This window comes from Oncorhynchus clarkii, chromosome 19, assembly GCF_045791955.1.
Source record: "Oncorhynchus clarkii lewisi isolate Uvic-CL-2024 chromosome 19, UVic_Ocla_1.0, whole genome shotgun sequence".
Classification (NCBI taxonomy): Eukaryota; Metazoa; Chordata; class Actinopteri; order Salmoniformes; family Salmonidae; genus Oncorhynchus; species Oncorhynchus clarkii.
This window is the reverse complement of record NC_092165.1, coordinates 616,783-641,002: the sequence shown is the minus strand read 5'-3', so window position 1 is coordinate 641,002 and position 24,220 is coordinate 616,783. Positions and strand designations below refer to the sequence as shown.

Below are 24,220 nucleotides of genomic sequence, written 5' to 3'. Positions count from 1 at the left end.
ATTATGACAGACGAGCTAGATCTACTGTCTCTATTATTTCATGACAGACCAACTAGATCTGCTGTCTCTATTATTATATGACAAACCAGCTAGATCTACTGTCTCTATTATTTCATGACAGACCAACTAGATCTGCTGTCTCTATTATATTATGACAAACCAGCTAGAGCTACTGTCTCTATTATATTATGACAGACCAGCTAGATCTACTGTGTCTATTATATAATGACAGACCAGCTAGATCTACTGTCTCTATTATATTATGACAGACCAGCTAGATTTCCTGTCTCTATTATATTATGACAGACCAGCTAGATATACTGTCTCTATTGTATTATGACAGACCAGCTAGATCTACTGTCTCTGTCGCTATTGTATTATGACAGACCAGCTAGATCTACTGTCTCTATTGTATTATGACAGACCAGCTAGATCTACTGTCTCTATTGTATTATGACAGACCAGCTACATCTACTGTTTCTATTATAATATGACCGAACAGCTAGATCTACTGTCTCTGTGTCGCTATTATATGATGACAGACCAGCTAGATCAACTGTCTCTATTATTTCATGACTGACCAACTAGATCTGCTGTCTCTAGCATGACAGACCAGCAAGATCTACTGTCTCTATTATATTATGACAGACCAGCTAGATCTGCTGTCTCTATTATATTATGACAGACCAGCTAAATCTACTGTCTCTATTATATTATGACAGACCAGCTAGATCTGCTGTCTCTATTATATTATGACAGACCAGCTAAATCTACTGTTTCTATTATATTATGACAGACCAGCTAGATCTGCTGTCTCTATTATATTATGACAGACCAGCTAGATCTACTGTCTTTATTACATTATGACAGACCAGCTAGATCTACTGTCTCTGTTTCTCTATTATATTATGACAGACCAGCTAGATCTACTGTCTTTATTACATTATGACAGACCAGCTAGATCTACTGTCTCTATTATATTATGACATACCAGCTAGATCTACTGTCTCTATTATATAATGACAGACCAGCTAGATCTACTGTTTCTATTGTATTATGACAGAACAGCTACATCTACTGTCTCTATTATATTATGACATACCAGCTAGATCTACTCTCTCTATTATATTATGACCGACCAGCTAGATCTGCTGTCTTTATTATATTATGACAGACCAGCTAGATCGACTGTCTCTATAAATTTTATGACAGAACAGCTAGATCTACTGTCTCTTTGTCTCTATTATATTATGACAGCCCAGCTAGATCGACTGTCTCTATTATATTATGACAGACGAGCTTGATCTACTGACTCTATTATAATATGACAGAACTGCTAGATCTACTGTCTCTATGTCTCTGATGAACGACCAGCTTGATCTACTGTCTCTATTATATTATGACAGAGCAGCTAGATCTACTGTCTCTATTACATTATGACAGACCAGCTCGATCTACTGTCTCTATTATATTATGACAGACCAGCTAGATCTACTGTCTATATTATATGATGAACGACCAGCTTGATCTACTGTCTCTATTGTATTAGAGGAGAGTAGTCAATATTGGAAAGTAGTTTACACAGGAGAGTAGTCTATACCTCATAGTAGTCTATACCTCATAGTAGTCTATACAGGATAGTAGTCTATACAGGATAGTAGTCTATATAGGATATTAGTCTATACAGGATCTATGGGTTCATGTAGGATAGTGGTATATACAGGAAAGTAGTCTATACAGGATCTATAGGTTCATATAGGATAGTAGTATATACAGGATAGTAGTCTATACAGGATAGTGGTCTATTCAGGATAGTGGTCTATATAGGATAGTGGTCTATATAGGATAGTAGTCTATATAGGATAGTAGTCTATATAGGATAGTAGTATATATATAGGATAGTAGTATATATAGGATAGTAGTATATACAGGATAGTAGTCTATACGGGATAATAATCTATACATGATAGTAGTCTATACAGGATAGTTGTCTATACAGGATAGTAGTCTATATTGGATAGTAGTCTATATAGGATCTATAGGTTCATATAGGATAGTAGTCTATATACTATGTACTGTATATCTGGCAGACAGACAGGAAGTGTTTTCTGTATATTACTATGTACTGTATAACTGGCAGACAGACAGGAAGTGTCTTCTGTATATTACTATGTACTGTATGACTGGTAGACAGACAGGAAGTGTCTTCTGTATATTACTATGTACTGTATAACTGGCAGACAGGAAGTGAAATCATTCAGGAACACTGAGCATCATAAAGGTCAAGTCTCATCAGTAAATATTCAATCAATCTATTACAACACAAAAACAGCAGCTAAAGGTTAACACACACAGACACACACACACACACACACACACACAGACACAGACACAGACACAGACACACACACACACACACACACACACACTCACTCACATGTTCTAGATCCATTAAACACACTAGAACAGAAGAAAGTATTCTTGGCATCTCTCTCTCTCTCTCTCTGTCTCTCATTCTCTCTCTCTCTCTCTGTCTCTCTCCCTCTCTCTCCCTCTCTCTCTCTGTCTCTCTGTCTCTCTCCCTCTCTCTCCCTCTCTCTCACTGTCTTTCAATTCAAATTGCTTTCTTGCTTTTTAAATGTCATATTATTGGCTATGCACAGTAAATAGTTCAAGTAAATATGTCTCTCTAATATGGTCATGCATTGGGCAGGAGGTTAGGAAGTGCAGCTCAGTTTCCACCTCATTTTGTGGGCAGTGAGCACATAGCCTGTCTTCTCTTGAGAGCCAGGTCTGCCTACGGCGGCTTTTCTCAATAGCAAGGCTATGCTCACTGAGTCTGTACATAGTCAAAGCTTTCCTTAAGTTTGGGTCATCCACAGTGGTCAGGTATTCTGCCACTGTGTCCTCTCTGTTTAGGGTCAGTCACAGTGGTCAGGTATTCTGCTACTGTGTACTCTCTGTTTAGGGCCAAATAGCATTCTAGTTTGCTCTGTTTTTTTGTTAATTCTTTCCAATGTGTCAAGTGATTATATCTTTGATTTCTCAAGATTTGGTTGGTTCTAATTGTGCTGCTGTCCTGGGGCTCTGTGGGGTCTGTTTGTGAACTGAGCCCCAGGACCAGCTGGCTGAGGGGTTCATCTCCCTGTAGGTGAGGTCTTTGTGGTGGAAGGTGTGGGCATCTCTTCCTTGGAGATGGTCGTAGGGGAGGGTTGTGTGGTGGAAGGTGTGGGCATCTCTTCCTTGGAGATGGTCGTAGGTGAGGGTTGTGTGGTGGAAGGTGTGGGCATCTCTTCCTTGGAGATGGTCGTAGGGGAGGGTTGTGTGGTGGAAGGTGTGGGCATCTCTTCCTTGGAGATGGTCGTATGTGAGGGTTGTGTGGTGGAAGGTGTGGGCATCTCTTCCTTGGAGATGTTCGTAGAATCTAACATCTCTTTCTGTATGTTGATAACCAGCGGGTATCGTCCTAATTCTGCTCTGCATTGGTTGGGCTTTTGCATTGTACACATTATATATTATTGTACACAAAGTATATTTCCACAGAATCCAGCTGTGATCAGGACCTGACGGTAGTATGGACACAGACAAGCTCCTTTAAGACTGGTTTTAAAGAAGAGAATGAGAGGAGGTGGAGAAGAGAGGGGGGAAGAGTTGATGAGAGAGAAAGAGGGGGAGGGTGAAGAGTGGATGAGGGAGAGAGAGAGGGAGGGTGAAGAGTGGATGAGAGAGAGGAGGGTGAAGAGTGGATGAGAGAGAGGAGGGTGAAGAGTGGATGAGAGAGAAAGAGGGGGAGGGTGAAGAGTGGATGAGGGAGAGAGAGAGAAAGAGAGAGAGGGAGGGTGAAGAGTGGATGAGAGAGAGGAGGGTGAAGAGTGGATGAGAGCAAGAGAAGGAGAGAGAAGGGGAGAGAGAGGAGGGTGAAGAGTGGTAGAGAGAGAGAAGGAGAGAGCAGGAGAGAGAGAGGAGGGTGAAGAGTGGATGAGAGAGAGGGAAGGAGAGAGAGAGGGGGGGGTTGTTAGTAGGGCAGAATGTAACTCAGTGACTAGCAGCCCTATAGCGTGCTGGGATCGAGTTTCTTCCTGTCTGTAACAGATCCCTCTGATCTGACCAACACAGACTGGATCTCAGCTTTTAATGGCAGCCTCTCTACCAGCTATCACAACAAGCTGTTTCATTTCACAGCGTTTTGATGTTATGACCGACACATCGACTGACACAACAACTCCGGACCGGATGATCCGACCCTCGGGTTGCCTGGGAGGTGTTCCCATGGTCTCTGCTTGAAACGTGGCGCTGAATACAAAGGTTGTAAGAGAGGACGAGAGGAGACGAGGAGACGAGAGGAGACGAGAAGACCGTAACACCGCCACCTCTCTCCCGTATCCTGGGAAGTGTTCCCATGGTCTCTGCTTGAAAAGTGGCGCTGATTACAAAGGTTGTAAGAGAGGACGAGAGGAGACGAGAGGAGACGAGGAGACGAGAGGAGACGAGAGGACCGTAACACTGCCGCCTCTCTCCCGTAGCCGGGTGAAGAGATGAACAGATAGACATGGAGGTGGATTTTAAATACATTTGTTGTTGTTGTTGTTGTTGTTTATCCAAACCCGGCGCCCTGACAGACTGACCATGCCGTCGCTGTGGAAACGGTTGACCTTTTCCTTTGCCACTCTGCTCTGCGTGCTCTCTGCCACTCTGCTGCTGGTTGCCCTGGCGACCGAGCGCTGGGTCAGCGGGAGGATCCTGTGCGGTACCGGGGCAGAGCTGGTCAGCGCCAACTATTCTGAACTGGACAAGTTTACTGGACACATCTACTACGGGCTGTTCCAGGGTCAGAAGACTAGGAGGTGTGGACTGGGAAACCGCAGCGCCAAGATATACAGTAAGGGGGGTATTTACTACAGACTGTTATGGGATATATCTACTACAGACTGTTATGGGGGGATATATCTACTACAGACTGTTATGGGATATATCTACTACAGACTGTTATGGGGATATATCTACTACAGACTGTTATGGGGGGATATATCTACTACAGACTGTTATGGGGGGATATATCTACTACAGACTGTTATGGGGATATATCTACTACAGACTGTTATGGGGGGATATATCTACTACAGACTGTTATGGGGATATATCTACTACAGACTGTTATGGGGGGATATATCTACTACAGACTGTTATGGGGGGATATATCTACTACAGACTGTTATGGGGATATATCTACTACAGACTGTTATGGGGATATATCTACTACAGACTGTTATGGGGATATATCTACTACAGACTGTTATGGGGATATATCTACTACAGACTGTTATGGGGGATATATCTACTACAGACTGTTATGGGGGGATATATCTACTACAGACTGTTATGGGGATATATCTACTACAGACTGTTATGGGATATATCTACTACAGACTGTTATGGGGATATATCTACTACAGACTGTTATGGGGATATATCTACTACAGACTGTTATGGGATATATCTACTACAGACTGTTATGGGGATATATCTACTACAGACTGTTATGGGGATATATCTACTACAGACTGTTATGGGGATATATCTACTACAGACTGTTATGGGGATATATCTACTACAGACTGTTATGGGGGGATATATCTACTACAGACTGTTATGGGGGGATATATCTACTACAGACTGTTATGGGGGGATATATCTACTACAGACTGTTAATGGGGATATATCTACTACAGACTGTTAATGGGATATATCTACTACAGACTGTTATGGGAGGATATATCTACTACAGACTGTTATGGGGGGATATATCTACTACAGACTGTTATGGGGGGATATATCTACTACAGACTGTTATGGGGGGATATATCTACTACAGACTGTTATGGGGGGATATATCTACTACAGACTGTTATGGGATATATCTACTACAGACTGTTATGGGGATATATCTACTACAGACTGTTATGGGGGGATATATCTACTACAGACTGTTATGGGGATATATCTACTACAGACTGTTATGGGGGGATATATCTACTACAGACTGTTATGGGGGGATATATCTACTACAGACTGTTATGGGATATATCTACTACAGACTGTTATGGGATATATCTACTACAGACTGTTATGGGGATATATCTACTACAGACTGTTATGGGGGGATATATCTACTACAGACTGTTATGGGGGGATATATCTACTACAGACTGTTATGGGGATATATCTACTACAGACTGTTATGGGGATATATCTACTACAGACTGTTATGGGGGGGATATATCTACTACAGACTGTTATGGGGGGGATATATCTACTACAGACTGTTATGGGATATATCTACTACAGACTGTTATGGGGGGATATATCTACTACAGACTGTTATGGGGATATATCTACTACAGACTGTTATGGGGATATATCTACTACAGACTGTTATGGGGATATATCTACTACAGACTGTTATGGGGATATATCTACTACAGACTGTTATGGGGATATATCTACTACAGACTGTTATGGGATATATCTACTACAGACTGTTATGGGGATATATCTACTACAGACTGTTATGGGGATATATCTACTACAGACTGTTATGATATATCTACTACAGACTGTTATGGGGATATATCTACTACAGACTGTTATGGGGATATATCTACTACAGACTGTTATGGGGATATATCTACTACAGACTGTTATGGGATATATCTACTACAGACTGTTATGGGATATATCTACTACAGACTGTTATGGGGATATATCTACTACAGACTGTTATGGGGATATATCTACTACAGACTGTTATGGGGATATATCTACTACAGACTGTTATGGGGATATATCTACTACAGACTGTTATGGGGATATATCTACTACAGACTGTTATGGGGATATATCTACTACAGACTGTTATGGGGATATATCTACTACAGACTGTTATGGGATATATCTACTACAGACTGTTATGGGATATATCTACTACAGACTGTTATGGGATATATCTACTACAGACTGTTATGGGGATATATCTACTACAGACTGTTATGGGGATATATCTACTACAGACTGTTATGGGATATATCTACTACAGACTGTTATGGGATATATCTATACAGACTGTTATGGGGATATATCTACTACAGACTGTTATGGGGATATATCTACTACAGACTGTTATGGGATATATCTACTACAGACTGTTATGGGGATATATCTACTACAGACTGTTATGGGGATATATCTACTACAGACTGTTATGGGGGGATATATCTACTACAGACTGTTATGGGGATATATCTACTACAGACTGTTATGGGGATATATCTACTACAGACTGTTATGGAGGGATATATCTACTACAGACTGTTATGGGGATATATCTACTACAGACTGTTATGGGGATATATCTACTACAGACTGTTATGGGATATATCTACTACAGACTGTTATGGGGGGATATATCTACTACAGACTGTTATGGGGATATATCTACTACAGACTGTTATGTGGGGATATATCTACTACAGACTTATGGGATATATCTACTACAGACTGTTATGGGGATATATCTACTACAGACTGTTATGGGATATATCTACTACAGACTGTTATGGGATATATCTACTACAGACTGTTATGGGGATATATCTACTACAGACTGTTATGGGGATATATCTACTACAGACTGTTATGGGATATATCTACTACAGACTGTTATGGGGATATATCTACTACAGACTGTTATACAGACTGGGGGATATATCTACTACAGACTGTTATGGGGGGATATATCTACTACAGACTGTTATACAGACTGGGGGATATATCTACTACAGACTGTTATGGGGATATATCTACTACAGACTGTTATGGGATATATCTACTACAGACTGTTATGGGATATATCTACTACAGACTGTTATGGGGATATATCTACTACAGACTGTTATGGGGATATATCTACTACAGACTGTTATGGGATATATCTACTACAGACTGTTATGGGGATATATCTACTACAGACTGTTATGGGATATATCTACTACAGACTGTTATGGGGATATATCTACTACAGACTGTTATGGGGATATATCTACTACAGACTGTTATGGGGATATATCTACTACAGACTGTTATGGGGGGATATATCTACTACAGACTGTTATGGGGATATATCTACTACAGACTGTTATGGGGATATATCTACTACAGACTGTTATGGGGATATATCTACTACAGACTGTTATGGGGATATATCTACTACAGACTGTTATGGGGGGATATATCTACTACAGACTGTTATGGGGGGATATATCTACTACAGACTGTTATGGGGATATATCTACTACAGACTGTTATGGGGATATATCTACTACAGACTGTTATGGGGATATATCTACTACAGACTGTTATGGGGATATATCTACTACAGACTGTTATGGGGATATATCTACTACAGACTGTTATGGGGATATATCTACTACAGACTGTTATGGGGATATATCTACTACAGACTGTTATGGGGGGATATATCTACTACAGACTGTTATGGGGGGATATATCTACTACAGACTGTTATGGGGGGATATATCTACTACAGACTGTTATGGGGGGATATATCTACTACAGACTGTTATGGGGATATATCTACTACAGACTGTTATGGGGATATATCTACTACAGACTGTTATGGGATATATCTACTACAGACTGTTATGGGGATATATCTACTACAGACTGTTATGGGATATATCTACTACAGACTGTTATGGGGATATATCTACTACAGACTGTTATGGGATATATCTACTACAGACTGTTATGGGATATATCTACTACAGACTGTTATGGGGATATATCTACTACAGACTGTTATGGGATATATCTACCACAGACTGTTATGGGGATATATCTACTACAGACTGTTATGGGATATATATACTACAGACTGTTATGGGGGGATATATCTACTACAGACTGTTATGGGATATATCTACTACAGACTGTTATGGGGATATATCTACTACAGACTGTTATGGGGATATATCTACTACAGACTGTTATGGGATATATCTACTACAGACTGTTATGGGGATATATCTACTACAGACTGTTATGGGGATATATCTACTACAGACTGTTATGGGGATATATCTACTACAGACTGTTATGGGATATATCTACTACAGACTGTTATGGGATATATCTACCACAGACTGTTATGGGGATATATCTACTACAGACTGTTATGGGGGATATATCTACTACAGACTGTTATGGGGATATATCTACTACAGACTGTTATGGGATATATCTACTACAGACTGTTATGGGGATATATCTACTACAGACTGTTATGGGGATATATCTACTACAGACTGTTATGGGGATATATCTACTACAGACTGTTATGGGATATATCTACTACAGACTGTTATGGGGATATATCTACTACAGACTGTTATGGGGATATATCTACTACAGACTGTTATGGGGATATATCTACTACAGACTGTTATGGGGATATATCTACTACAGACTGTTATGGGATATATCTACTACAGACTGTTATGGGGATATATCTACTACAGACTGTTATGGGGATATATCTACTACAGACTGTTATGGGGATATATCTACTACAGACTGTTATGGGGATATATCTACTACAGACTGTTATGGGGATATATCTACTACAGACTGTTATGGGATATATCTACTACAGACTGTTATGGGGATATATCTACTACAGACTGTTATGGGGATATATCTACTACAGACTGTTATGGGATATATCTACTACAGACTGTTATGGGGATATATCTACTACAGACTGTTATGGGATATATCTACTACAGACTGTTATGGGGATATATCTACTACAGACTGTTATGGGGATATATCTACTACAGACTGTTATGGGATATATCTACTACAGACTGTTATGGGGATATATCTACTACAGACTGTTATGGGATATATCTACTACAGACTGTTATGGGGATATATCTACTACAGACTGTTATGGGGATATATCTACTACAGACTGTTATGGGGATATATCTACTACAGACTGTTATGGGATATATCTACTACAGACTGTTATGGGATATATCTACTACAGACTGTTATGGGATATATCTACTACAGATATATCTACTACAGACTGTTATGGGGATATATCTACTACAGACTGTTATGGGGATATATCTACTACAGACTGTTATGGGATATATCTACTACAGACTGTTATGGGGATATATCTACTACAGACTGTTATGGGATATATCTACTACAGACTGTTATGGGGATATATCTACTACAGACTGTTATGGGGATATATCTACTACAGACTGTTATGGGATATATCTACTACAGACTGTTATACAGACTGGGGGATATATCTACTACAGACTGTTATGGGATATATCTACTACAGACTGTTATGGGGATATATCTACTACAGACTGTTATGGGGATATATCTACTACAGACTGTTATGGGATATATCTACTACAGACTGTTATGGGGATATATCTACTACAGACTGTTATGGGGATATATCTACTACAGACTGTTATGGGGATATATCTACTACAGACTGTTATGGGATATATCTACTACAGACTGTTATGGGATATATCTACCACAGACTGTTATGGGGATATATCTACTACAGACTGTTATGGGGGATATATCTACTACAGACTGTTATGGGGATATATCTACTACAGACTGTTATGGGGGGATATATCTACTACAGACTGTTATGGGGATATATCCACTACAGACTGTTATGGGGATATATCTACTACAGACTGTTATGGGGATATATCTACTACAGACTGTTATGGGATATATCTACTACAGACTGTTATGGGGATATATCTACTACAGACTGTTATGGGGGGATATATCTACTACAGACTGTTATGGGGATATATCTACTACAGACTGTTATGGGGATATATCTACTACAGACTGTTATGGGATATATCTACTACAGACTGTTATGGGATATATCTACTACAGACTGTTATGGGGATATATCTACTACATACTGTTATGGGATATATCTACTACAGACTGTTATGGGGATATATCTACTACAGACTGTTATGGGGATATATCTACTACAGACTGTTATGGGGATATATCTACTACAGACTGTTATGGGGATATATCTACTACAGACTGTTATGGGATATATCTACTACAGACTGTTATGGGATATATCTACTACAGACTGTTATGGGATATATCTACTACAGACTGTTATGGGGATATATCTACTACAGACTGTTATGGGATATATATACTACAGACTGTTATGGGGATATATCTACTACAGACTGTTATGGGGATATATATACTACAGACTGTTATGGGGGGATATATCTACTACAGACTGTTATGGGGATATATCTACTACAGACTGTTATGGGATATATCTACTACAGACTGTTATGGGGATATATCTACTACAGACTGTTATGGGGATATATCTACTACAGACTGTTATGGGATATATCTACTACAGACTGTTATGGGGATATATCTACTACAGACTGTTATGGGATATATCTACTACAGACTGTTATGGGGATATATCTACTACAGACTGTTATGGGGATATATCTACTACAGACTGTTATGGGGATATATCTACTACAGACTTATGGGGGGATATATCTACTACAGACTGTTATGGGGATATATCTACTACAGACTGTTATGGGGATATATCTACTACAGACTGTTATGGGGATATATCTACTACAGACTGTTATGGGGGGATATATCTACTACAGACTGTTATGGGGGGATATATCTACTACAGACTGTTATGGGGATATATCTACTACAGACTGTTATGGGGATATATCTACTACAGACTGTTATGGGGATATATCTACTACAGACTGTTATGGGATATATCTACTACAGACTGTTATGGGATATATCTACCACAGACTGTTATGGGGATATATCTACTACAGACTGTTATGGGGGGATATATCTACTACAGACTGTTATGGGGGGATATATCTACTACAGACTGTTATGGGGGGATATATCTACTACAGACTGTTATGGGGGGATATATCTACTACAGACTGTTATGGGGATATATCTACTACAGACTGTTATGGGATATATCTACTACAGACTGTTATGGGATATATCTACTACAGACTGTTATGGGGATATATCTACTACAGACTGTTATGGGATATATCTACTACAGACTGTTATGGGATATATCTACTACAGACTGTTATGGGGGGATATCTACTACAGACTGTTATGGGGATATATCTACTACAGACTGTTATGGGGATATATCTACTACAGACTGTTATGGGGGGATATATCTACTACAGACTGTTATGGGGATATATCTACTACAGACTGTTATGGGATATATCTACTACAGACTGTTATGGGATATATCTACTACAGACTGTTATGGGGATATATCTACTACAGACTGTTATGGGGATATATCTACTACAGACTGTTATGGGGATATATCTACTACAGACTGTTATGGGGGGATATATCTACTACAGACTGTTATGGGGATATATCTACTACAGACTGTTATGGGGATATATCTACTACAGACTGTTATGGGGATATATCTACTACAGACTGTTATGGGATATATCTACTACAGACTGTTATGGGCGGATATATCTACTACAGACTGTTATGGGGGGATATATCTACTACAGACTGTTATGGGGATATATCTACTACAGACTGTTATGGGATATATCTACTACAGACTGTTATGGGGATATATCTACTACAGACTGTTATGGGGATATATCTACTACAGACTGTTATGGGGATATATCTACTACAGACTGTTATGGGGATATATCTACTACAGACTGTTATGGGGATATATCTACTACAGACTGTTATGGGATATATCTACTACAGACTGTTATGGGGATATATCTACTACAGACTGTTATGGGGATATATCTACTACAGACTGTTATGGGGGGATATATCTACTACAGACTGTTATGGGGATATATCTACTACAGACTGTTATGGGATATATCTACTACAGACTGTTATGGGATATATCTACTACAGACTGTTATGGGGATATATCTACTACAGACTGTTATGGGGATATATCTACTACAGACTGTTATGGGGATATATCTACTACAGACTGTTATGGGGGGATATATCTACTACAGACTGTTATGGGGATATATCTACTACAGACTGTTATGGGGATATATCTACTACAGACTGTTATGGGGATATATCTACTACAGACTGTTATGGGGATATATCTACTACAGACTGTTATGGGATATATCTACTACAGACTGTTATGGGGATATATCTACTACAGACTGTTATGGGATATATCTACTACAGACTGTTATGGGGATATATCTACTACAGACTGTTATGGGGGGATATATCTACTACAGACTGTTATGGGGGGATATATCTACTACAGACTGTTATGGGATATATCTACTACAGACTGTTATGGGATATATCTACTACAGACTGTTATGGGATATATCTACTACAAACTGTTATGGGATATATCTACTACAGACTGTTATGGGATATATCTACTACAGACTGTTATGGGGATATATCTACTACAGACTGTTATGGGATATATCTACTACAGACTGTTATGGGGATATATCTACTACAGACTGTTATGGGGGGATATATCTACTACAGACTGTTATGGGGATATATCTACTACAGACTGTTATGGGATATATCTACCACAGACTGTTATGGGGATATATCTACTACAGACTGTTATGGGGGGATATATCTACTACAGACTGTTATGGGGGGATATATCTACTACAGACTGTTATGGGGGGATATATCTACTACAGACTGTTATGGGGATATATCTACTACAGACTGTTATGGGGGGATATATCTACTACAGACTGTTATGGGGATATATCTACTACAGACTGTTATGGGATATATCTACTACAGACTGTTATGGGGATATATCTACTACAGACTGTTATGGGGATATATCTACTACAGACTGTTATGGGGATATATCTACTACAGACTGTTATGGGGGGATATATCTACTACAGACTGTTATGGGGGGATATATCTACTACAGACTGTTATGGGGGGATATATCTACTACAGACTGTTATGGGATATATCTACCACAGACTGTTATGGGGATATATCTACTACAGACTGTTATGGGATATATCTACTACAGACTGTTATGGGGGGATATATCTACTACAGACTGTTTTGGGGGGATATATCTACTACAGACTGTTATGGGGGGATATATCTACTACAGACTGTTATGGGGATATATCTACTACAGACTGTTATGGGGATATATCTACTACAGACTGTTATGGGGATATATCTACTACAGACTGTTATGGGATATATCTACTACAGACTGTTATGGGGATATATCTACTACAGACTGTTATGGGGATATATCTACTACAGACTGTTATGGGGATATATCTACTACAGACTGTTATGGGATATATCTACTACAGACTGTTATGGGATATATCTACTACAGACTGTTATGGGGATATATCTACTACAGACTGTTATGGGGATATATCTACTACAGACTGTTATGGGATATATCTACTACAGACTGTTATGGGATATATCTACTACAGACTGTTATGGGGATATATCTACTACAGACTGTTATGGGGATATATCTACTACAGACTGTTATGGGGATATATCTACTACAGACTGTTATGGGGATATATCTACTACAGACTGTTATGGGGATATATCTACTACAGACTGTTATGGGGGGATATATCTACTACAGACTGTTATGGGGATATATCTACTACAGACTGCAGACTGTTATGGGGATATATCTACTACAGACTGTTATGGGGATATATCTACTACAGACTGTTATGGGATATATCTACTACAGACTGTTATGGGATATATCTACTACAGACTGTTATGGGATATATCTACTACAGACTGTTATAGGGATATATCTACTACAGACTGTTATGGGGATATATCTACTACAGACTGTTATGGGATATATCTACTACAGACTGTTATGGGGATATATCTACTACAGACTGTTATGGGGATATATCTACTACAGACTGTTATGGGGGGATATATCTACTACAGACTGTTATGGGGATATATCTACTACAGACTGTTATGGGGATATATCTACTACAGACTGTTATGGGATATATCTACTACAGACTGTTATGGGATATATCTACTACAGACTGTTATGGGATATATCTACTACAGACTGTTATGGGGGATATATCTACTACAGACTGTTATGGGGGGATATATCTACTACAGACTGTTATGGGGATATATCTACTACAGACTGTTATGGGGATATATCTACTACAGACTGTTATGGGATATATCTACTACAGACTGTTATGGGATATATCTACTACAGACTGTTATGGGATATATCTACTACAGACTGTTATGGGGGGATATATCTACTACAGACTGTTATGGGGATATATCTACTACAGACTGTTATGGGGATATATCTACTACAGACTGTTATGGGGATATATCTACTACAGACTGTTATGGGGATATATCTACTACAGACTGTTATGGGGATATATCTACTACAGACTGTTATGGGGGGATATATCTACTACAGACTGTTATGGGGATATATCTACTACAGACTGTTATGGGGATATATCTACTACAGACTGTTATGGGGATATATCTACTACAGACTGTTATGGGATATATCTACTACAGACTGTTATGGGGGGATATATCTACTACAGACTGTTATGGGGGGATATATCTACTACAGACTGTTATGGGGATATATCTACTACAGACTGTTATGGGATATATCTACTACAGACTGTTATGGGGATATATCTACTACAGACTGTTATGGGGATATATCTACTACAGACTGTTATGGGGATATATCTACTACAGACTGTTATGGGGATATATCTACTACAGACTGTTATAGGGATATATCTACTACAGACTGTTATGGGGATATATCTACTACAGACTGTTATGGGGATATATCTACTACAGACTGTTATGGGGGGATATATCTACTACAGACTGTTATGGGGATATATCTACTATTAATAGGGGGGGCAGTCTTTGTCTGGTCTAGTCAGTGTCCCCCTCTGCATAATAGGGGGGTCAGTCTTTGTCTGGTCTAGTCAGTGTCCCCCTCTGCATAATAGGGGGGTCAGTCTTTTTCTGGTCTAGTCAGTGTCCCCCTCTGCATAATGTCCCCCTCTGCATAATTGAAACACATTGACTAGACCAGACAAAGACTGAACCCCCCTATTCTGCAGAGGGGGACTCTGACTAGACCAGACAAAGACTGCCCCCCTTATAGTCTTTGTCTGGTCTAGTCAGAGTCCCCCTCTCCATTATAGGGGGGGGGGCAGTCTTTGTCTGGTCTAGTCAGTGTCCCCCTCTGCATAATAGGGGGGGGGGGTTCAGTCTTTGTCTGGTCTAGTCAGTGTCCCCCTCTGATTAATAGGGGGGGGGGTTCAGTCCTTGTCTGGTCTAGTCAGTGTCCCCCTCTGATTAATAGGGGGGGCAGTCTTTGTCTGGTCTAGTCAGTGTCCCCCTCTGCATAATAGGGGGGGGGGGGGGGGGGGTTCAGTCTTTGTCTGGTCTAGTCAGTGTCCCCCTCTGATTAATAGGGGGTGCAGTCTTTGTCTGGTCTAGTCAGTGTCCCCCTCTGATTAATAGGGGGGGGGGGGGGGGTCAGTCTTTGTCTGGTCTAGTCAGTGTCCCCCTCTGATTAATAGGGGGGGGGGGCAGTCTTTGTCTGGTCTAGTCAGTGTCCCCCTCTGATTAATAGGGGGGGGGGGGGGGGGTCAGTCTTTGTCTGGTCTAGTCAGTGTCCCCCTCTGCATAATAGGGGGGGGGGGGGCGGTCCTTGTCTGGTCTAGTCAGTGTCCCCCTCTGATTAATAGGGGGGGCAGTCTTTGTCTGGTCTAGTCAGTGTCCCCCTCTGCATAATAGGGGGGGGGGGGGGGGGTTCCGTATTTGTCTGGTCTAGTCAGTGTGTTTCAATTATGCAGAGGGGGACACTGACTAGACCAAATATAAACATTATATACAGTGTCCAGGTTTTATCATGTTTATATACAGTACATAAACACACTGACTAGACCAGACTGTTATATACAGTACATAAACACACTGACTAGACCAGTACATAAACACACTGACTAGACCAGACTATTATATACAGTACATAAACACACTGACTAGACCAGTACATAAACACACTGACTAGACCAGACTGTTATATACAGTACATAAACACACTGACTAGACCAGTACATAAACACACTGACTAGACCAGACTGTTATATACAGTACATAAACACACTGACTAGACCAGTACATAAACACACTGACTAGACCAGACTATTATATACAGTACATAAACACACTGACTAGACCAGTACATAAACACACTGACTAGACCAGACTGTTATATACAGTACATAAACACACTGACTAGACCAGACTATTATATACAGTGTCCAGGTTTTATCATGTTTATATACAGTACATAAACACACTGACTAGACCAGTACATAAACACACTGACTAGACCAGACTATTATATACAGTACATAAACACACTGACTAGACCAGACTATCATATACAGTGTCCAGGTTGTATCATGTTTATATACAGTACATAAACACACTGACTAGACCAGTACATAAACACACTGACTAGACCAGACTATTATATACAGTACATAAACACACTGACTAGACCAGACTATTATATACACTACATAAACACCTAACCCTAGACCAGTACATAAACACACTGACTAGACCAGTACATAAACACCTAACCCTAACACTAGACCTGTACATAAACACCTAACACTAACACTAGACCAGTACATAAACACCTAACCCTAACCCTAGACCAGTACATAAACACCTAACCCTAACCCTAGACCAGTACATAAACACCTAACCCTAACCCTAGACCAGTACATAAACACCTAACCCTAACACTAGACCAGTACATAAACACCTAACCCTAGACCAGTACATAAACACACTGACTAGACCAGTACATAAACACCTAACCCTAGACCAGTACATAAACACCTAACCCTAACACTAGACCAGTAGATAAACACCTAACCCTAGACCAGTACATAAACACACTGACTAGACCAGTACATAAACACCTAACCCTAACCCTAGACCAGTACATAAACACCTAACCCTAGACCAGTACATAAACACCTAACCCTAGACCAGTACATAAACACCTAACCCTAACACTAGACCAGTACATAAACACCTAACCCTAACCCTAGACCAGTACATAAACACCTAACCCTAACCCTAGACCAGTACATAAACACCTAACCCTAACCCTAGACCAGTACATAAACACCTAACCCTAACCCTAGACCAGTACATAAACACCTAACCCTAACCCTAGACCAGTACATAAACACCTAACCCTAGACCAGTACATAAACACCTAACCCTAGACCAGTACATAAACACCTAACCCTAACACTAGACCAGTACATAAACACCTAACCCTAACCCTAGACCAGTACATAAACACCTAACCCTAACCCTAGACCAGTACATAAACACCTAACCCTAACCCTAGACCAGTACATAAACACCTAACCCTAACCCTAGACCAGTACATAAACACCTAACCCTAACACTAGACCAGTACATAAACACCTAACCCTAACCCTAGACCAGTACATAAACACCTAACCCTAACCATAGACCAGTACATAAACACCTAACCCTAACCCTAGACCAGTACATAAACACCTAACCCTAACCCTAGACCAGTACATAAACACCTAACCCTAACCCTAGACCAGTACATAAACACCTAACCCTAACACTAGACCAGTACATAAACACCTAACCCTAGACCAGTACATAAACACACTGACTAGACCAGTGCATAAACACCTAACCCTAACCCTAGACCAGTACATAAACACCTAACCCTAACCCTAGACCAGTACATAAACACCTAACCCTAACCCTAGACCAGTACATAAACACCTAACCCTAACCCTAGACCAGTACATAAACACCTAACCCTAACCCTAGACCAGTACATAAACACCTAACCCTAGACCAGTACATAAACACCTAACCCTAACTCTAGACCAGTACATAAACACCTAACCCTAGACCAGTACATAAACACCTAACCCTAGACCAGTACATAAACACCTAACCCTAGACCAGTACATAAACACCTAACCCTAGACCAGTACATAAACACCTAACCCTAACACTAGACCAGTACATAAACACCTAACCCTAGACCAGTACATAAACACCTAACCCTAACCCTAGACCAGTACATAAACACCTAACCCTAGACCAGTACATAAACACCTAACCCTAACCCTAGACCAGTACATAAACACCTAACCCTAGACCAGTACATAAACACCTAACCCTAACCCTAGACCAGTACATAAACACCTAACCCTAGACCAGTACATAAACACCTAACCCTAGACCAGTACATAAACACACTGACTAGACCAGTACATAAACACCTAACCCTAACCCTGGACCAGTACATAAACACCTAACCCTAACACTAGACCAGTACATAAACACCTAACCCTAGACCAGTACATAAACACCTAACCCTAGACCAGTACATAAACACCTAACCCTAACCCTAGACCAGTACATAAACACCTAACCCTAACACTAGACCAGTACATAAACACCTAACCCTAGACCAGTACATAAACACCTAACCCTAACCCTAGACCAGTACATAAACACCTAACCCTAACACTAGTACATAAACACCTAACCCTAGACCAGTACATAAACACCTAACCCTAGACCAGTACATAATCATGATAAAACCTGGATGTAAAAATGTAGTTTAGAAAATAATTTAACATCTGAAGCCCTCATTGGTGTGTGTGTGTGTGTGTGTGTGTGTGTGTGTGTGTGTGTGTGTGTGTGTGTGTGTGTGTGTGTGTGTGTGTGTGTACAGTATTCCCTACTCTGGTACAGACCCTGAACACAGGTCTCCATGTGATGGTGATAGTCTTCCTGTTGGTGGCCGTTTTTTTTACTCTGCTCAGCCTTTCATTCTCTATCTACAACGCACGCAAGGTAGGGGCTATGTGGTGTGAAGATGATGTGTGTGTGGTGTTATAGTGTATTTCTGTGTGTGTGTGTGTGGTGTTATAGTGTATTTCTGTGTGTGTGTGTGTGGTGTTATAGTGTAGACCTGTACATAAACACCTAACACTAACACTAGACCAGTACATAAACACCTAACCCTAACCCTAGACCAGTACATAAACACCTAACCCTAACCCTAGACCAGTACATAAACACCTAACCCTAACCCTAGACCAGTACATAAACACCTAACCCTAACACTAGACCAGTACATAAACACCTAACCCTAGACCAGTACATAAACACACTGACTAGACCAGTACATAAACACCTAACCCTAGACCAGTACATAAACACCTAACCCTAACACTAGACCAGTAGATAAACACCTAACCCTAGACCAGTACATAAACACACTGACTAGACCAGTACATAAACACCTAACCCTAACCCTAGACCAGTACATAAACACCTAACCCTAGACCAGTACATAAACACCTAACCCTAACACTAGACCAGTACATAAACACCTATGTGTGTTATAGTGTATATCTGTGTGTGTGTGTGTGTGTGTGTGTGTGTGTGTGTGTGTGTGTGTGTGTGTGTGTGTGTGTGTTTGTGTGTGTGTTACGGTTTTCTAGGTGTGAAGGAGAGTCGGACCAAAATGCAGCGTGTCGATTGCGATCCATGTTTTAATAAACAAACGTAAAACACGAATCAATACAAACACTACAAAATAAAGAACGTAACGAAAACCTAAACAGCCCTATCTGGTGAAAACACATAGACAGGAACAATCGCCCACCAACACACAGTGAAACCCAGGCTACCTAAATATGGTTCCCAATCAGAGACAATGACGAACACCTGCCTCTGATTGAGAACCATATCAGGCTGAACATAGAACTGGACAAACTAGACATGTAACATAGAATGCCCACTCAGAGCACACCCTGACCAACCAAAACATAGAAACATACAAAGTAAACTATGGTCAGGGTGTGACAGTGTGTGTGTGTTATTGTGTGTGTGTGTGTGTGTGTTATTGTGTGTGTGTGTGTGTTATTGTGTGTGTGTGTGTTATAGTGTGTGTGTGTGTGTGTGTGTGTTATAGTGTATATCTCTGTGTGGTGTTATAGTGTATATCTCTGTATGGTGTTATAGTGTATATCTCTGTGTGGTGTTATAGTGTATATCTCTGTGTGGTGTTATAGTGTATATCTCTGTGTGTATATCTCTGTGTATCAGGTTCCCTACCAGAGCATTAAAGGCCCCACTGGACTCTACATCTGGAACACCATAGCAGGTACACACACACACACACACACACACACACACACACACACACATACACATACACATACACATATACACACACACACACATTTTACTATCCTTGTGGGGACCAAAAATGTATTTCCATTCAAAATCCTATTTTTCCTAACCCCAAACCGTAACCTTAATTCTAACCCTAAATAGCCTTTGACCTGACGGGGACTACCCTAGTAATGTGGGGACTACCCTGGTAATGTGGGGACTACCTTGGTAATGTGGGGACTACCCTGGTAATGTGGGGACTAACCTGGTAATGTGGGGACTACCTTGGTAATGACCCAGGAGGATGGTAATACACATCACACACACCACCTGACACCATCTCTTATCTCCTCCTCTCCTCTCCTCCCGCCTCCTCCTCTCCAACCTCTCTTCTATATCATCCTCTCCTCTCCAACCTCTCTTCTCTCCCCTCTCCTCTCCTCTCCAACCCCTCTCCTCTCCTCTCCAACCTCTCTCCTCTCCTCTCCTCTCCAACCTCTCTTCTCTCCCATCTCCTCTCCTCTCCTCTCCAACCTCTCTCCTCTCCTCTCCTCTCCCATCTCCTCCTCTCCTCTCCTCTCCTCTCCTCTCCTCTCCTCTCCTCTCCAACCTCTCTTCTCTCCCATCTCCTCTCCTCTCCCATCTCCTCCTCTCCTCTCCTCTCCTCTCCTCTCCTCCAGGGGTGTTTGGGTCGTTAGCCATCCTGTGTTTCTTAGCAGCTGTCAGACATCATCGGTTAACGGAACGTGTCTCTAACTACCAGGAGACTCTTTTCCATTTCTCCATTCTGGATGAGCGACTGGATTGGTCCTTCTGGCTGGGCGTGGCCAGCGTCGCTACGCACGGTGTGGTGTGTGTTGTCGTGGCAATGAGCCGGATCAAACTGCCCAAACCACAGAACAAGAAACAGTCCGAGCAGCCAACTGTCACCGCTGAAGTCCTCATGTACTGACACACACACACACACACACACAAACACACACGTTAGTGGGACATTATCTACTAGCCTGCTGTAATCTACACTACACTGGGTCTATCTACTGTCTATAGAAACTGTAATCTACACTGGGTCTATCTACTGTCTATAGAAACTGTAATCTACACTACACTGGGTATATCAACTGTCTATAGAAACTGTAATCTACACTGGGTCTATCACCTGTCTATAGAAACTGTAATCTACACTGGGTATATCAACTGTCTATAGAAACTGTAATCAACACTGGGTCTATCAACTGTCTATAGAAACTGTAATCTACACTACACTGGGTCTATCTACTATCTATAGAAACTGTAATCTACACTACACTGGGTCTATCTACTGTCTATAGAAACTGTAATCTACACTACACTGGGTCTATCTACTGTCTATAGAAACTGTAATCTACACTGGGTCTATCAACTGTCTATAGAAACTGTAATCTACACTACACTGGGTCTATCTACTGTATTCTACACTGGGTCTATCTACTGTCTATAGAAACTGTAATCTACACTACACTGGGTCTATCTACTGTCTATAGAAACTGTAATCTACACTGGGTCTATCTACTGTCTATAGAAACTGTAATCTACACTACACTGGGTCTATCTACTGTCTATAGAAACTGTAATCTACACTACACTGGGTCTATCTACTGTCTATAGAAACTGTAATCTACACTGGGTCTATCTACTGTCTATAGAAACTGTAATCTACACTACACTGGGTCTATCTACTATCTATAGAAACTGTAATCAACACTACACTGGGTCTATCTACTGTCTATAGAAACTGTAATCTACACTGGGTCTATCTACTGTCTATAGAAACTGTAATTTACACTGGGTCTATCAACTGTCTATAGAAACTGTAATCTACACTACACTGGGTCTATCTACTGTCTATATAAACTGTAATCTACACTGGGTCTATCTACTGTCTATAGAAACTGTAATCTACACTGGGTCTATCTACTGTCTATAGAAACTGTAATCTACACTGGGTCTATTAACTGTCTATAGAAACTGTAATCTACACTACACTGGGTCTATCTACTGTCTATAGAAACTGTAATCTACACTGGGTCTATCTACTGTCTATAGAAACTGTAATTTACACTGGGTCTATCAACTGTCTATAGAAACTGTAATCTACACTACACTGGGTCTATCTACTGTCTATAGAAACTGTAATCTACACTGGGTCTATCTACTGTCTATAGAAACTGTAATCTACACTGGGTCTATCTACTGTCTATAGAAACTGTAATCTACACTGGGTATATCTACTAGCTGTGGCAAAATGGCTTAAGGACAACAAAGTCAAGGTATTGGAGTGGCCATCGCAAAGCCCTGACCTCAATCCTATAGAAAATGTGTGGGCAGAACTGAAAAAGCGTGTGCGAGCGAGGAGGCCTACAAACCTGACTCAGTTACACCAGCTCTGTTTTTATTTCATTTATTTATTTCACCTTTTTTTAACCAGGTAGGCCAGTTGAGAACACCTTTATTTAACCAGGTAGGCCAGTTGAGAACACCTTTATTTAACCAGGTAGGCCAGTTGAGAACACCTTTATTTAACCAGGTCGGCCAGTTGAGAACACCTTTATTTAACCAGGTAGGCTAGTTGAGAACACCTTTATTTCACCAGGTCGGCTAGTTGAGAACAAGTTCTCATTTGCAACTGCGACCTGGC

The 24,220-nt window shown here is 40.5% G+C and overlaps 1 protein-coding gene across 1 annotated transcript; it reads left to right on the top strand.

Annotated features, from left to right (window-relative positions):
- The first annotated feature begins 4,626 nt into the window (after positions 1–4,626).
- Positions 4,627–22,495, top strand: LOC139374074 (clarin-2-like). Its single transcript, XM_071115057.1, has 4 exons — positions 4,627–4,879; positions 20,093–20,214; positions 21,475–21,532; positions 22,224–22,495. The coding sequence occupies exons 1-4, from the start codon at positions 4,627–4,629 to the stop codon at positions 22,493–22,495; spliced, it is 705 nt and encodes a 234-aa protein (XP_070971158.1).
- Positions 22,496–24,220: the final 1,725 nt, after the last annotated feature.

What these genes read in the sequence shown, in the direction of transcription:
- LOC139374074 (XM_071115057.1), top strand. Translation starts at nt 4,627, where the DNA reads ATGCCGTCGCTGTGGAAACGGTTGACCTTTTCCTTTGCCACTCTGCTC. An exon ending in CCGCAGCGCCAAGATATACA is followed by an intron (nt 4,880 to 20,092) that starts GTAAGGGGGGTA and finishes GTGTGTGTACAG; the next exon opens with TATTCCCTACTCTGGTACAG. An exon ending in CATCTGGAACACCATAGCAG is followed by an intron (nt 21,533 to 22,223) that starts GTACACACACAC and finishes CCTCTCCTCCAG; the next exon opens with GGGTGTTTGGGTCGTTAGCC.